The sequence below is a fragment of the Pristis pectinata genome, chromosome 1, assembly GCF_009764475.1.
Source record: "Pristis pectinata isolate sPriPec2 chromosome 1, sPriPec2.1.pri, whole genome shotgun sequence".
Taxonomy (NCBI): Eukaryota; Metazoa; Chordata; class Chondrichthyes; order Rhinopristiformes; family Pristidae; genus Pristis; species Pristis pectinata.
The window spans coordinates 73,081,630-73,099,404 of NC_067405.1; the positions used below are offsets into that span (position 1 = coordinate 73,081,630).

Below are 17,775 nucleotides of genomic sequence, written 5' to 3' on the forward strand. Positions count from 1 at the left end.
TTTTGTGGCAATTAGGACGGGTAAATTCTCTCTTCAGAACAAAACTTCATTGCACAAGAGCCTTTGGCAAAGAAGTTAGTTATTTTTTCTGTTTTTATGATGCAAATGCTGATAATATATGGGGAATAAACAGTGAACTGCAACTGGAACAAATGTTTTCTTTAAATGAACATTTCCCATTATCTAGGTGCCCATTAACTGGAGTGTACTGTGCATTGGAAATCAATTGGGGCCTGAGAAAATTTCCCCTTTGGAAATGAACATTCTCATTAACTATTTTTCAGCTGTCACTTTAGTCAGAGCCTGGGATCAGCACTTTTTTCTGTATGTTGTTACATGTATATAGTGAATGTTGCTCATTATTCCCACTCTGTGTTGTAATAGATTTGTTAAACATAACATTTCAAAGCATCAAATCATTTCCAAATACATGCAATGCATGCATTATTCAATTTATTTTTACCTCACCCCAACAAACTACATGGAGGCATGGTGTATTGCCATTGAGACCACTTTCTAATGAGGAATATTGAAATTCCTTTCTCAGGAGTTTATTTCTCTTATTACTGGGATGCTGCTTAATTTCCAAGGGTAGATGTGATTCTACCATACATAATCTCCTTGGAAATTATGTCCAACAATTAGGATCCTATTTTGTTTTTGAAGAGAAATGGGGCAATAGGTCCATTCAGTTGCTAAATAGCTCAGTACCAGTTGAACTGCTGCTGTGTAAATGGTGTGGCAGAATAGATTCCTTTAACCAAGTTCTTTCTGCTTAAATGCTCAACATCTGTAAGTCTGTTTCCAGTTGATGTTTCTGCTATAACTGGAACCCAAGTATACATGGAATGACTGAGGAAAACAGGCCTTAACACAGTTCTTCCACAACGTGCTTTGCTGCTCTGGTGGAACGTGCATGTCAAAATCATCTGGTACCTGCTGCTGCCTGGGCTTACTGGTTACTTTGTCAGCTAAACCCACTCTTACCTTCAGTGGATCTGCTGGTGATACCACCTTTAGTGAAGCTGGCTCCAACCTGTTCAGCAAGGGCATACAGGACCTCCCTGGGTTACAAACACCCGACTTATGCACATATTTACATATGATCGAGTGTTTTGGAGACCAGAGAGATGAATGGGGATGGATTTGGTGGCTGCTGCTGGCATCTTCTGCCGGGCGGGAACGGGGCATTTCCGTGTGCCTTCTCTCCCTCCGCCGAGCTGCAACAATCGGGGGCTGGGTCAGGCTGAGCAGAGCTGGGAGCGCTGAGCAGACTCACCGGCAGACACTCTTCCTCTCCCATCACAGTGGTTTTGGTGATCCTCTCCCACACACCATTGTTTATTTCTGACTTACAAACAGTTCAGGTTATGAACAGTTCTCAGGAATAGAACCCTATCATAATCTGGGGACTCTCTGTAATCCTAAAAGGCAGGCATGGCCACAGAACTGCATCGACAGCCAACTGAGTCACGTACCCAGCCATAATGGTTGTGATACAACATGAATCTTTGCAAACATTCAAAAATTAAACATCATTAATTTCTCTTACACTTGTAACAGTTTATTAAATTAAATTAAAATTTAACACTAGAGAGCACTTAATTTACAAATTTTATATTATTTTCAACACAACTTAATAAAAGTTAAAGTAAATTACCTTGTACTTCCTCTTCGCCCTCATAGCCATTTCTCTGTGCTCAAGTGAATGGCCTCACTGTTCCTACGCCAGGTCTGACCTGGCACAGGTTCAGCAGGCAGATTTCCCAGCTTAAGTGCTGGGGAACTGAGAAAATTTGCACTTAACTCCTGGACTCCATGAGTGAAATCACAAACAGCTGTGCAGAAGTTTGGGATTTATGAGTGTGTGCACATTTGTACACTTCCTCACAAGGTAAATCCGGAACTGCTGTTTCTCTGGAAAAATGTTTGGGATAATATTTGCATTGAAGGTTTTTAACAATCAAGGATGCTGCAATTTTTTAAAGCCATTTTCAGAATATGGGTGTGGTTAGAAAGGCAGGTATTTATTGCCCATTCCTGGTTTGCCCTTGAGAAGGTGGTTGGGTATCTTGTCATTGCAGGCTGTGGGTGGTGGAGCTCCCACTGTTCTGTTAATTTAGGATTTTGACTTAGCAATGATGAAGGAATGGTGGCACAGGTCTTTGTTGAGATGGTGTGTAACTTGGAGATGGTGTTTTCAAGCTTCAGTTGCCTTGTTCTTCTCAGTGGTGGAAATCATAAGTTTGGGAGCTGCAGCAAAAGTCTGAATGATGGAACAGGCTTCATCCATTGCATTTTATGTGCAACTGAAAGATGCAGATCCATGAACATTTGTTTCTTTCTTGAAGGCCTCTCAATGTTCCTCCTGCTGCTTCTTCCTCCACCTTCCCCCCACTCTCCTCCCCCCTTCCTTTCTCCTCCTCTCCCCCCCCTTCCTTTCTCCTCCTCCTCTCTTCACCACCCCTCCTCTCTTCACCACCCCACTTTTGTGCATTCTGAAGTAGTTAATGAGGCCATTGTGAGAACAGCAGATTCGAACACAAATGGGGCAGGTTCAGAACGGTGGAGTCTGGTGAATGGAAATCAAGAAAAACTGCACATGCTGGAAGTCTGAAATAAAAACAGAAGATGCTGGATGCACTCAGCAGATCAGACAAAGGGAATCTGTGGAACTAGAAACAGATAGCATTTGGGGTGCAAGACCCTTTGTCAGAACAGGTAATGACAGAAAACAAGTTATTTTCCAGAGATGGGGGAGTTCATAAGAACATAGGAGCAGGATAGGGCCTCTTGGTCCCTCAAGCCTGCCCCGTCCTTCAATATGATCATGGTATATCTGCCCCACATCTTCTCTTATGTGCCAGTTCTTCATTGCCCTCAATTCCCTGATCTTCCAGAAATATATGTGTTTCTTCTATAATTACATCCAGTGATCCAGCCTCCACAACTCTCTGGGATACAGAATTCCAGAGATTCACCCTCCTTTGCAAGACGATGAGCATCTCAGGCTTAAGTGACCATCCCTCTGATCTTGTAACTGTGTCCCCTCATTCGAGATTCTCCCAATAATGAAAAAGTTCTCAACATCTATCCTGTCATGTCCCCTAAGAATCTTATGTTTTGCTTAGATCATCCTTCTACGGAACTGTTTTAAATAAAAAATCTAGTTTTTTTTTAGTACTCATAATAGGGCAGCCCTTTTATGCAAGGAATTACCCCAGTGAATCTCATTTGGACTGCCTCCTATGCAACCAATCCTTTCATAAATGAAGGAACCAAAACTGTACAGTACTCCAGGTGTGGCCTCACTATTACCCTGTACAATATGCCATAGGCCTTTTTAACTACTTTCTGTACCTTCCTGCTATTTGTGATTTGTGCCCAAGAACACCAAGATCCCTCTGTACTCCACTCATCTGCAATCTTTCTCCATTTAGATAATAGTCTATCATAAGATTCCTCTTACTCGAGTTCATAACCTCAACATTTTCCCACATTAAGTTCCATGTGCCAAGTTTTTGCCCACTCCTCAACCTATCCATGTCCAGCTGCAATGTGTTATTGGCAAACTTGGATACCTTACAGTTCTCCAGATCATTAATATAAAACATAAATAATTGAGGGCCAAGAGCTGAACATTGGGGCATTCCACTAGTTACTTTCTACCAGCATGTTTATTCTGACTGTCTTTTATTGGCTAACCAACCTTCAAACCACACTAGTGCATTTCCCCTAACAGCATGAGCTCTTACCTTGTGTACCAGCCTTTTATGTGGCAACTTGTCAAATGCCTTCTGAAAATCTAAAAGGGCTACATTTAGAGGATCCACTCTATCAGATCTGCTTGTTACATCCTCAAAGAACTCTAGCAAACTTGTTAAATGGGATTTATCTTTTGTTAAACCATGTTGACTAGGTTTCATTACATTAAACTTCTCTAACTGGCAAGACTCTGCCATCTTGCCAACAACAGATGTTAAGTGAACAGCTTACGTATAGTTATCTGCTTTTAGTTTTCCTGCCTTCTTGAACAATGGAGTTATATTTGTGGTTTTCCAGTCCATTGGTACCTTCCCAGAACTCGGTGAGTTTGAGATACCTCAACCAATGGCTCCAATATCTCTGCAGCAACTTCATTTAAAACTCCCAAGTGCAGGCCATTGGGATCTGATGACTTGTCTGCCTTTAGTCTCATTAGTTTTTCTGACATCTTGTTCCTTACAATATTGACTGTTTTACAAATTCTTGCATAGTATTTGAAACTAGCCCATTAGAAAAGACTGATGCAAAGCATTGATTTAACTTATCTGCCATTTCCTTGTTTCCCCATTATTAATTCCCCAGTCTCGCTCTCCAAGGGTCCCACACTTACCCTAGCTACCCTTCCTTTTCAGATATCTATAAAAACGCTTGCAGTTTGTTTCTATATTACTTGCCAGTTTTCTCTCAAAGTCAGTTTTCTCTCTAAGTTTTTAGCCTCTTGCTGCTGGTCCTTGTAAGATTCTCAGTCCTCTATTCTACCAGTAGCCCTTGCCACTTTATATAGTCTAATCTTTGATTTAATATTCTCCTTGACCTCCTTTGTTAACCATGGATGGTTCATCTTTCTCCTGGGATTCCTCTTTCTAATTGGGATAAATTTCTGCTGAGCATTATAAGTTAGCTGTTTAAATAGCTGCCACTGCTCATGCACAAGCCTCTTCCTTACCCTATTTACCCACTCCATTCGAGGCAACTGTACATTCATAGCTTTGTAATTGGCCTTATTTAAGTTGAGGACATTGGTTATGGGACCCCAAGTGTTTGCCCTCACATTGTTTCTGGAATTCTACCATGTTGTGATCACTCCTTCCGTGGGGGATCCTTAACCACAACATCTTTTATTAATCTACCTCATTACACATGACCAAATCTAAAACAGGCTGTTCCTGGGTAGGTTCTGTTACATAATGCTCTAAGAATCAATCACTGATATACTCCAAATTCCTCTTTCACGGTACCCTTGCCAGTTTGATTAGTCCAATCAACATGCAGATTAAACTAACCCAAACTGATTCCACATCGCTATCTATATTATGACTGAGCAACATGCTGATTCCTCCCTTGATTAACAAACCTATCCCATCTCCTTTCTCTTATTGCCTATCCTTTTGGAATCTTGACTAACCTGGAATTTTGAGTTCCTGGTCCTGTCATCCTGAAACCATACCATAACAATCATACCATAACGTATGGGCAGAACAAAGAGACATGTTTTAATGAGTGTTTTAAAGGAGGAAAGAAAGGTACAGTAAAATTCATTTCATCCTGCATTCTCAGGACTTTGGTGCCAGACTGGCAGATTTTCTGGGTTATTGGATATTACTCCTATTAATAAACTAACACATTTTTAATTCACTTTTTTTTAAATGTTGCTCCTTAGTATACTAAACTTTCTAGTGATCCTATTGAATTTCACGGGAGGGTGGGAAACAGGGTGGTGATGAGTTTAAAAGTATTGGAAGAAACAGAATCCTAGTGAATTTAAAGGGAGGGAGGGAAATAGGGTCCTGCTGAGTTTAATGGGTGCGTGGGAAACAGCGCCCCAGTGCATTTAATGGGAGTGCAGGAAATGGGGTCCTGGTGAGCTTAAAGGGAGCATGTAAAATGGGGTTTGGTGAGTTTCAAGGGAGTGTGGGGAAATATCACCTAGTGAACAAGATGCTGAATCATCAGGATTTCTGAATACTCTGGGTTTATGAAGAGTATAGTGTCTGATGTATAGCATACCATGTTTTATTTTTATTTTGGATTTTTTAATATTAGGATCTATAAAGTATATTCCTCAATATTGTTGAATGTTTACAAATATTAATTATATCAATAGATTCCAAGTTTGTAGAAGAATTTAAATGCTTGTCCTTTTCATTAAATGGTTAAATCCAGCAATTTTCCCTTTTCTTCCCACATGCAGGTTCAGAAGGTCTTGGGTTCACAGTGGTCACCAGAGAGTCAACTGTACATGGACCTGGTCCCATTTTGGTCAAAAATATTCTTCCGAGAGGAGCAGCAGTTAAAGATGGGAGACTGCAGTCTGGAGACAGGATCTTAGAGGTAAGGAGTTCTTCTGTGTCTACATAATGAAAGCAAGGTCTAGACGACAAAATCTGTGTTTTGCTAGCAAGCTACACAGATATATTGATTAGTCCCTTCTTAATGCAGAATTCATGATCACCGAGAATCATTTGACAAAAGATGCCTGTCATTTTATACTGCACTTTACCAATATTAAATTCTCTGCCATTGTTGTGCTGGATTGTCACACACAGATACTGCTAGTTCCTTTGAGTTTCGTGTAGATTATTTGAATTCTATTACATTTCTTTTTTAACCCTTCACTTCCTTAGGAATCTATTCCCTGTGAATGCTTCCCTCTTGGGAGAGCTTATATGCTACTGTCTTTAAACTTCTATATTTCAAAAATAGACTTATTCATAATAAAAAATATACAAAGGCAGAAACAGTGCAAAACCTTTACATTCATGGTCATTACATTCAGTAGTGTAAACTGTTTGAAAGAAAAAACATAGCACCATTACTACTATGTGGCCCCCTGGGGTGATACACCCTTTCATTGTTTGAGGAGCTTCCCCACCCAACTCAGCCCCTCCATGTGCGGTAGCAGAAGGACCCTAGACTGTGGTCCTTCCCCACAGAGCATTTGCTGCACCAAGCTTCAGTGCATCCCTCAGCATGTACTCCTGAGTGTGATATTTGTGGCTAGTTTACTTCCCGAGGTGTGCTCAAACTTCTGCTCATGACCAATATTGGGTTGTCACCTTAGAGTCGAGGAGATACACAGCACAAAAACAGGCCCATTTGCTCTTCAAGTCTGTGCCTACTACCAATCCTACATTAATTCCATTTTATATTCTCCCCACGTTCTCATCAACTCTCCCAAATTCTACCACTCACCTACACACTAGGGGCAACTTAGTGCCTACCAAGCAGCACATCTTTGAAATGTGGGAGGAAACACCTTCTGGAATAATGTCTGGGCTAAAGCAAGGGGGGAAAAAAAAATCATATAACAACAGTTTCTTTACAATTGGATTTTATTTAACTACTTAATTACAAAATCATTGGAGATGAGTTGGAAATGAACAGCCCTGTCATTTTCCATTTGGCATGGCAGGCAAGGTGCCGAGTGGATGGATGTGTTGAATGACCAATAGTGGGAGTGTGGGGGGGTGGGTTCATATGATCATGTGATGGAACAGCCCAGAATTTGTCCAACCAGTATTAGCAAACTCAAGATAATTGAATTGTTTCATTAATGTTAATGTGTTCCCATACTGACAGGCCACCCAAGTTGAATCTCTTGCTCTGGATTTATATATTTTCATCTCGATTGGATTGGAGTTTTGTTACTCAAGTTGGAGAAATGACAAAAGATTTTAGAAACAGCTGGAGTAACATTTCAATTACAAGTGTAAAGAAAGAAAGAACAGGCATTCAGAAAGTGTGAAATTGTTGCTCCTCAAATGAAGTATTTTTGAAGTCTTATTGTCTTGGTGTAGCAGCCAGCATAATCAAAGACCCCACCCACCTGGGACATTCTCTCCTCTTCCATTGGGTAGAAGATACAGGAGCCTGAGGGCACATACCACCAGACGCGAGGACAGCTTCTACCCCACTGTAATAAGACGATTGAACGGTTCCTTATACAATGAGATGGACTATGACCTCACGATCTACCTTGTTGTGACCTTGCACCTTATTGCACTGCAGTTTCTCTGTAGCTGTGACACTTCGTACTGTTACTGTTTTTATCTGTATTACATCAATGCACTTTGTATTAACTCAATGTAACTGCACTGTGCAATGAATTGACCTGTACGATCAGTTTGTAAGACAAGCTTTTCACTATACCTCAGTACAAGTGACAATAATAAACCAATACCAATAGTACATCTTAATTATTAGTCCTGGTGTCTGGCTGAAGTGACATCAGATTGTTAAAGTTAAAACCAAACACTGCATTCTGATCCAAAGATCAAATTCAACCAAGACAGGAAGTAATAGATCAGTGTATAATATCTCCCAGTGGCTTGCCATAGCCATTGGGGATTGGCCAAAGCCTTGGAAGAAAGTGTTTACATCAGTGCCCAGAAATCTTGGAACAATCTCCTGTTAAAAGTATTGGTGGAAATTTTAACACTAATCTGCATATTTATACAAACATGCAAAAGTAATGGGCAAGAAAATATTAGTTCATCCATCAAGATGGCTCAGCACCATCACTTCCTCGTTAATTTTCCCTGTAAACTATTCTCCCCATTTTACCATTAGCTCCCCCTATATGCAATGCCTCACAACACATTGAGGCACTTTACAGTGGCCAGTTAACCTACTAATCTGCAGGAAACTGGAGCACCTGTGTGGACCCTGACTGTCACAAGGAGAACATGCAAACTCCAGAGACAACACCTGAGGTCAGGATCAAGCCCAGATGGATGGAGCTGTGAGGCAGCAGCTGTACCAGTTGTTTCTGTTGCATGTGCCCTTTCTCTTTTGCTTTTGCAATTTCTCACCTGCACCCACTCTCTCATTGGCACGTGCAGGCCCTTTCTCCTGCATTCTCTCCCTCCATTGTGCTCTTGTTTGTGCATGCCCACACACTCATGTGTTCACTCTCGCCCACTAATTGCCTCGCGTGCTTGCTCTCTCACTTTCTCTCTGGCATGTTCTTGTGCTCTCTGGTGCACTCCCTCCCTTTTTGGTCCATTTGTTCGCTTTCTTCTGCACACTTGCTCACTCTTGTGCACTCATGCTCTTTTGCTTGCTTGCTTTTGTGTACACTTGCTCATTTACTGTTATGAGCTTGTGCACATGGTCTTGCATTCTCTCACACATTCATGCTCTTACAAACTCACACTCTCACATCTGTGCACTCTACATTTCACTCCTTGTCTCACTCGTGTCACTTTTCACCCCATCACACCTACTGTTTCATCTCATTCTCCTTTCCTACACCCCCATCTTTCCTTCCCTCCCCACTCCCATGTTTTGCTCTTCCATTCACTCTCAGCCTTCCTTCAAACCTGAAGGGTTGAATCTCTAGTGAGAGAAAGGATGGGGAGATGCAGCTTTCCATAATGCATAGTTAGTCTTTGTTAAATACAGTGGCTCAGTTTGTAACATGAGCATTTCATGTAACAGTTGGGTATTTAGAAAACCCTTTATTTTTGTTTGTAGTAATCCTCAGATTAATGTATTGTACTTGGCACATGAGAATGAGGCTTTAAACTTTGCCCAATTCAATGTTAATTGACAGTTTCATTCAGTAGATGTGATTGGTGTGGAAAGTTGAAAATGTACTACCAAATATTTAGCCCTCCATCACCAGTTCTAGTGGATCACATCAAGGCGGCTGTAGGATTCTGCTCTCCTCTTCCTATAACCCTTCCCTTTGCTCTCTTCACTTCTAATGAGAGCCAAGAAGTCAAGGACCTATTGCCAAGCCTGATGCTGTGCATTTACTTATATACTCATCTTCTCACCCATTTCATTTCCTCCCCTGATCTGTTTCACCTGTCTTTCCTGTTCTCCAGACTCACCACATCCAACAGGCTTATTTCCCACTTCATTCACCCCCTTCCTAAAGAACTGGTCATTGGAAAACCTTCTTCCTTGTTCCCGTTATGTAATTTATTCCCTCTTTTCCAGTGCTCTAACTTTCCAAACCATCTTTATTAGCCTCTTCATAAAATCCACCATGTGTTTGCAAGGACAAATGGAATATCTTCCTTCAAGACCTTGAACTGTATCCCATCAAATTAATGGGTAGGTTTTCCTCAGCTGAATGTTTGAATTCCCACAGTAGTGTTTGTACCACAATAACACAGACCTAAATCATTGTCACGTGAAGATGGGAAATCCTTCTCAATGTCCCTTCAGTCTTTGACACAGTCAATCTCATTGTTCTTCTCCAGTCCCATTTCTCCATAGTGATTGTAACTCCAGTGTCTCTTCTGTCACCCATATCTACTTCCAGTCCCTAACTATTTCAACCCTTCTGATCAGATTTCCTACTCTACACCCAATAACTCTTCCTTGTATTTAAAGCCTTTAACATACTAAGTGCTCCAAATGAGCATTTTTGGGCAAACAAAATTCTACCAGGTCATATTAGGACAAGTGACCAAACACTTGGTCAAAAATTTGGTTTTTAAGTCTATCTTTAGGGAGAATGGAAGAGAAACAGAAGTTTAATGAGACAAACCTAAAGCTAAGAACATGTGCAGCTAAAGGCATGGCTGCCTCAGGTAGATTGAAGCAAAATGGAACTATTTTGCTTGCAGTTTTGGTGTTGCTAGAGTGAAATGAAAGGAGAAGACACTCTTTCACTGACTGCACCTCAGTGAGTTCAGACTTCATTAGGAAATGCATGTGCTTGTGCAGAAGGGGTTTGAGTGTTGCATGTGGCAAGAAGAGTAAAGCATTCACTTCAGAGTTTATTCTTTGTTAGGAAGTCAGGCCAATGGGTGCACTGCTGATTCCCATTTCCATCCTAGCAGCTTGGCACCATCTGAAGATGATTACTTACGCATGCTAAAACATGCTGCTCAGATCTTCCATCTTGGAAAAATGAAAGTCTGTTAATTCTGCAGGGAGCATGCCCTCAAATCTTTTGGTTCCCAATCCATTGCTCAACAAACTGAACCTGCAAGTTAACTTTAAGTATCACAGTTTTATAAAAGGATGTACATTGATAAATTTAGATGCAATTCTGGTGAAAAGGCATTTATTGGTTTTCTGAGGGATTCAAAATACAATGATGTCCATCATGTGTGGAAATTACTCAGTTTACAAGCTGGCATCATTCTTGAATGGGAAGTCAATGCTTGGCTAAGCTCCGAATTCTGGAGTATCTAACGAAGCACTGTTCCTTTTAAAATTGATACATTTAAATTGGTAAATTGGTTACTATTGTCACATGTACCAAGGTACAGTGAAAAACTGTTTTGCATGCCATGTGGATCATTTCATCACAGTGTATTGAGGTAGTACAAGGGAAAACAATAACTGAATGCAGAATAAAGTGTTACAGTTACAGAGAGTGCAGTGCAGGCAGGCAATAAAGTGCAAGGCCATAACAAGGTAGATATTTCATCTTTTTACATTGGCTATGTTAGAATGTGGTCCTTGAACATCATCTTATCCAATTAGAACATGGAACATTACAGCACAATACAGGCCCTTTGGTCCATAATGTCGTGCCAATATTTTATCCTGCTGTAAGATCTATCTAACCCTTCCCTCCCACATAGACCCCCATTTTTCTATCATTCATGTGAATATCTAAGAGTCTCTTAAGTGTCCCTAATGTATCTGCCTCTACCAGCACCCCTGGCAGCACCATCCATGCACCCACCAGTAAAAAAACTTCTGACATCCCCCGTATACCTTTCAACAATCACTTAAAATTATGTCCCCTCATGTTAGCCATTTTTGTCCTGGGAAAAGTCTGACTGTCCACTCGATCTATGCCTCTTATTACCTTGTACACCTTTATCAGGTCACCTCTCATCCTCCTTCGCTCTAGAGAGAAAAGCCCTTGCTTGCTCAACCTATCCTCATAGGACATGCTCTCCAATCCAGGCAGCATCCTGGTAAATCTCCTCTGCACCCTCTCTAAAGCTTCCACATCCTTCCTATAATGAGGCAACCAGAACCAAACACAATACTCCGTGTAGTCTAACCAGAGTTTTATAGAGCTGCAACATTACCTGGCAGCTCTTGAACTCAGTCTCCTGACTAATGAAGGCCAACACACCATATGCCTTCTTAACCCTATCAACCTGTGTGGCAACCTTGAGGGATCTATTGATGTAGACCCCAAGATCCCTCTGTTCCTCCCCACTGCTAGGAGTCCTGCCATTAACCTTGTATTCTGCCTTCAAATTCAATCTTCCAAAGTGTATCCCTTCACATTTTTCTGGATTGAACTCCATTTGCCACTTCTCAGCCCAGCTCTGCATCCAATCAGTGTCCTGTTGTAACCTACAGCAATCTTCTGCACTATCCACAACACCACCAACTTTCATGTCATCTGCAAACTTACTAACCCACCCTTCCACATCCTCATCCAGGTCATTTTTATATATATATATTAAAAAAAAATCACAGAGCAGGAGTCCCAGAACACATCCCTGTGGAACAGCACTGGTCACTGACCTCCAGGCAGAATACGCTTCATCTACCGCCACCCTGTCTTATATGAGCAAACCAATTCTGAATCCACAGCACCAGGTTTCCCTGGATTCCATGCCTCCTGACTTTCTAAATGAGCCTTCCATGAGGAACCTTATCAAACACCTTACTAAAATCCATGTACACCACATTCACTGCTCTACCTTCATCAATATGCTTTGTCCCATCCTCAAAGAATTCAATCAGGCTCGTGAGGCACAACCTGCCCCTCAAAGCTATGCTAACTGTCGCTAATCAGCCTATGCTTCTTCAAATGCCCATAAATCCCATCTCTAAGCATCTTCTCCAGTAATTTGCCCACCACTGAAGTAAGACTCACTGGTCTGTAATTCCCAGCGTTCTCCCTACTCCCTTTCTTAAACAAAGGAACAACATTTGCCACCCTCCAATCATCTGGTACTACTCCTGTGGCTAGTGAGGACACAAAGATCATGCCGATGGCACAGCAATCTCTTCCCTCTCTTCCTGTAAAACCTTGGATATATCCCATCCGGCCCTGTGACTTATCTAGCCTAATGTTTTTCAAAAGTTCCAGCACATCCTCTTTCCTCATGTCGACATGCCCCAGCATATCAGCCTGTTGTACGCCATCCTCAAACGTCAAGGTCTCTCTTTGGTGAATACTGAAGCAAAATATTCATTAAGGACTTCCCTTACCTCTTCCAACTCAAGGCACATTTCCTCTTATCCCTGATCGGTCCTACTCTCACTCTAGTCAATCTCCTATTCTTCACATGCATGTAGAACGCCTTGGGGTTTTCCTTAATCCTGCTTGCCAAGGTCTTCTCATGCCCCCTTCTAGCTCTCCTAAGTCCATTTTTAAGCTCCCTCCTGGCTACCTTGTAACTCTCAAGAGCCCTGTCGATCCTTGTTTTCTAAGCCTTAGGTAAACTTTTCTTTCTCTTGAAAAGATATTCTATGTCTCTTGTCAACCCTGGTTCCTACACTCTACCATCCTTACCCTGCCTCAATGGGATAAGGCTATTCAGAACCCCATGCAAATACCCTTAACAATCTCCACATTTCTGTGGTGCACTTTCCCAAGAACATCTGTTCCCAGTTTAAGCTCCCAAGTTCCTGCCTAATAGCATCATAATTCCCCCTCCTCCAGTTAAATACTTTCCCATATCATCTGCTCTTATCCCTCTCCAAGGCTATGGTAAAGGTCAAGGAGTTATGGTCACTATCTCCAAAATGCTCTCCCACTGAGAGACCTGAAACCTGATCAGGCTCCTTGCCTAGTACCAGGTCCAGAATGGCCTCTCCTCTAGTTGGCCTGTCCACATACTATGTCAGGAATCCTTCCTGGACATAGTATGTGGCCCCATCTATCCCCTTTACACTAAGGAGATGCCAATCAGTATTAGGGAAGTTGAAATCACCCATGACAACAACCCTGTTATTTTTGCACCTCTCCAAGATCTACCTCCCGATCTGTTCCTCAGTGTCTCTGCTGCTATTGGAGGGGTCTGTAGAATACTCCCAATAAAGTGATCGCTCCCTTCCTGTTTCTGACTTCCACCTAGACTATCCCTCCAGGACGTCCTCCCTTTCTACAGCCGTGATGCTGTCCCTGATCAGCAAAGCCACTCCCCCACCTCTTTTACCTCCGTCCCTGTCCCTTTTGAAACATCTAAACCCCGGAATATCCAGCAGCCATTCCTGCCCTTGTGACAGCCAAGTCTCTGTAAGGCCACCATGTCATAGTTCCATGTACTTACCCAAGTTCATCACCCTCATTCCTGATACTTCTCACATTAAAGTGGACACTTCAGCCCATCCAACTGACTGCAATTTTGCCCTTTCAATTCCCTATCCTTCCTCACAGTCTTTCTACATGCTGCATTTACTTGTACACTAAATGCACCAACCTCTGACCACTAACTCTTGTTCCCATCCCCCTGCCAAACTAGTTTAAACCCTCCCCAACAGTTCTAGCAAACCTGTCCACAAGAATATTGGTCCCCCTCCAGTTCAGATGTAACCCATCCCTTTTGTACAGGTCATACCTTCCCCAGAAGAGATCACAATGATCCACAAATCTGAAACCCTGCTCCCTGCACCAACTCCTCAGCTATGCATTCATCTACCAAATCAACCTATTTTTATCCTAACTGGCACGTGGCACAGGCAGCAATCCAAAGGTTACTGCCCTTGAGGTCCTGCTGTTCAGCTTCCAACCTAGCTTCCTATATTCCCTCTTCAGGACCTCAGCTCTTTTCCTACCTATGTCATTGGTACCAATATGTACCACAACCTCTGGCTGTCCACCCTCCCCCTTCAGAATGCTGTGGGCCCAATCTGAGATATCCCTGACCCTGGCACCCAGGAGGCAACATACCATCCAGGAGTCTCTTTCACATCCACAGAATCTCCTGTCTGCCCCCCTTACTATGGAATCCCCTATCACTACCGCTCTCCTCTTCTCCCCCCTTCCCTTCTGCACCACAGAACCAGGCTCAGTGCCAGAGACCTGGTCACTGCAGCTTTCCCCTGGTAGGTCATCCCCCCAACAGTATCCAAAGCAGTGTACCTGTTATTGAGGAGAACAGCCACAGGGGTACTCTGCACTACCTGTCTATTCTCCTTCCTTCTCCTGGCAGAGACTCAGCTACCTGCTTCCTGCAGCTTAGGAGTGACTGCCTCCCTGTAGCTCTTATCTATGATCTCCTCATTCTCCCATAAGAGCCAAAGGTCATCCAGCTGCATCGCCAGTTCCCTAACAGGGTCTGTAAGGAGCTGCAGTTGGACACACATCATGCAGATATAGCTATCAGGGAGACTGGAAGTCTCCCAGAACCCCTACATCTCACAAGATGAACACACCACTGACTCTGGAGCTATTTTAACAACTCTAGCCTTGCACTAAAGGAAAAATCAAAGACAGAAAGAAATTTACTAGAGACTTACCTTAGCCTCCAACTCCTCTTACCAAAGCCTCAAATGGTCCACTCACACAATGGCTGCTCTGCTTATATCTACCTTCCTTTTATTCGCTGCTGTTAATTAGCCAATCAACTATTAACAATTTGCAAATGTGCCTCTTTTAGACTGTTGCAAGGTGTAACTCACACGCTCAGGCATAGAGACTCACCTCTTTTCAAAGCTCCTGTTTTAAATCTCGCTCCAGCTCCCGACTCTGCAAGGTGAAACTCAGGTGAAGCTTTTACTTGACCTGAAGGGAGAATAATTGTCCAAGTTTTCATTTCGACTCAACTATCAATCAAGTTATCTTACAGTTGCTGAGGCCCATTTCTTTAATAATCACAACCAAATTCCTCAACAACACCTTGAGAAGTTGATAACTTGGACAGCAGTGCTAAACTAAAGATTTCAGATGAATCATTTCAAATCTCTGGTAAACAAGACTTTTTGAATCTTCAAACAGAAACTCAAGAAAATGGTTTTCAACCAGAAATGAAAGAAATTAAGATAAATCAATGCCAACCTTTTTCTTAGAACAGTAATTTGCATTTATATATGGTTTTATTGTAAACTAAAGATGCAGTACAATTTACAGGAGACAACATGAGATACTGAAAAGAAATCAAGAAGCAGAGGTAGAAGAGGAGACCGGACGTTTACATGAAAGGATGAGTTTTGACATGTTTTTAAAGATGAGAGGAGAGTAGCAAGTAAGAACACACAAGAAAATAGGAGCAGGAGTAGGCCACCGGGTTCCTCAAAGCCTGCTTCACTGTTCAATATGATCATGGTTGATCTACCCCAGGCCTCAACTCTTCCTCTTTGCCATATCCCCATACCGCCACTTTTAAATACTTCTAATGAGCTTGTCTCCACAACTCTCTGGGGCAGAGAATTCCAAAGGTTCAACACTTCATGCAGGAAGAAATTTCTATGTTCCTTTGCTTTAAATGACTGACCCCTTGTCTTGAACCAATGGTAAGTACTTGGACAATCTAGTCTGTAGTAAGCAGGACTGAGATGGTGATTGGCCTCACAGTCAAACTGGATGCTCAAGAGTCTGGAGAGCAAGGAACAAAGCATTTTGGAGTATTGCAAGGTTGCAGAGTTATGTGGGGAAATATTTTAAGCTGGGTCTGAGTATTTTAAATTGATTTGTTACAGCATCCGATAGCTTTTCTTTCCAAGTTGAATGCTTAGGAGGACTTGGAACGGCTGAAGGTGAATTGTGAAGAGGAATTTTTTTTATTTGGTATAGATGGCTACATGGAATATGTTGGGATTTATGGAGACTGACAGATAATAATTCAAAGTTTAGTTCTGATGCAAAGGTTTCATGGAAGGTAAGGATGAGTTAGAAAGAGAGGCACATGAGAGTTTCACACATTTTGAGACAGTGGTGGTGTCTGCATTAACTCATTAATGTCTCTTTTTATGTCATCTGAGGATTTAGGATAACCCCACTGCCCCCAAACCATTGAAATAACACAATTGCCTCTTCCTCCTGCCTGTCAGCCAAGATCTCCACCTCTTATCCTCTTTATAATAGATTATCTCTGACAACTGAAATGCTTCAAGATCCTTATTTTGAAGGAGTTAAGTATAATAGTGAAAAGGAGCTGAATTAACAGCTTTAACAGATATAGCTATTAACCTATCGTGGTTCAGTGTGTAATTATAACTGTCTAGTTGTTTTGGTTTCCCTTTACCGTGGTTGCAGCTTCTCCAATACCATTTTTTCTGTCCTTTCCACATCACCAACTTCTCTGAATCCCCCTTCTCGTCCTAGAAAAATGAGTGCTACCCATTGTTTAATTGAAAATTACTCCATTATCTGTAGAAATTAAAAAAAAGCATAGTCAAATAATTTATTTTGGAATTGTTTTCATTTAACAGATCTGCTGACTTTTAGTGTCATGTTAACTCCAAGATTCTGATTTGGATCCAGAATATGAAATTAATTTATCTAGTTTAACTTGCTCATATGAATTCTTACTGATGCTCTCTGTATCCTCGTCTCTGTTGTCCCTTAAAACTACTTAAAAGGAACTACTTTTTTAAAAAAGAAACTCATTTTGCTGTCAGATACTTGAGTGATATGCATGCTTCGTTTTTTTTGGAATGGTACATTATTTTTTGTGTGACAGGACAATGGGAAGCACTAACTGATAGGATGAATGCACAGATGAGTCTGACTGCCATTTGATCAACCACTTACTCATCTGATATCTCCTGTTTTAGCCCAGTCACTTTTTGTCTGATCGTTACTGTGAGGAACCAGGGGGCATATTTTGCTGCCTTAAACATGTTAAGTAGTGTAAGTTGTTGTTCGAGCAGACTAGACTTTATAGTCGTCGCTTAGAGGAGGATACATTGTGCCATTCTACCTGCTTCAGAAGTCTAATGTGTCTTAGTGGGAGATTGTGCAACCTGATCAAGAGAAGGACTGTAGAGTGTAATTTTGCTTGTACAAGATATTCCTCCTGACAAAAGTGAACCATGTGAAATACACACATGCTTTGGGATTTAAGGAATGAGTACTGCTCGTTATGCCAGTCATTCGTCTGGAAGACTTGAGGTAATCAGTCCCTG

At 41.8% G+C, this 17,775-nt stretch overlaps 1 protein-coding gene across 2 annotated transcripts in view; it reads left to right on the forward strand.

Moving 5' to 3' along the window:
- The window catches only part of LOC127577496 (partitioning defective 3 homolog B-like), a 787,668-nt gene that overhangs the window by 350,075 nt on the left and 419,818 nt on the right, over positions 1 to 17,775 (forward strand). For both annotated transcript variants that reach the window (XM_052028727.1, XM_052028736.1), the window contains exon 9: positions 5,957 to 6,096. In XM_052028727.1, coding sequence (XP_051884687.1) covers positions 5,957 to 6,096 — 140 coding nt within the window. The remainder of the gene's footprint in view (positions 1 to 5,956; positions 6,097 to 17,775) is intronic.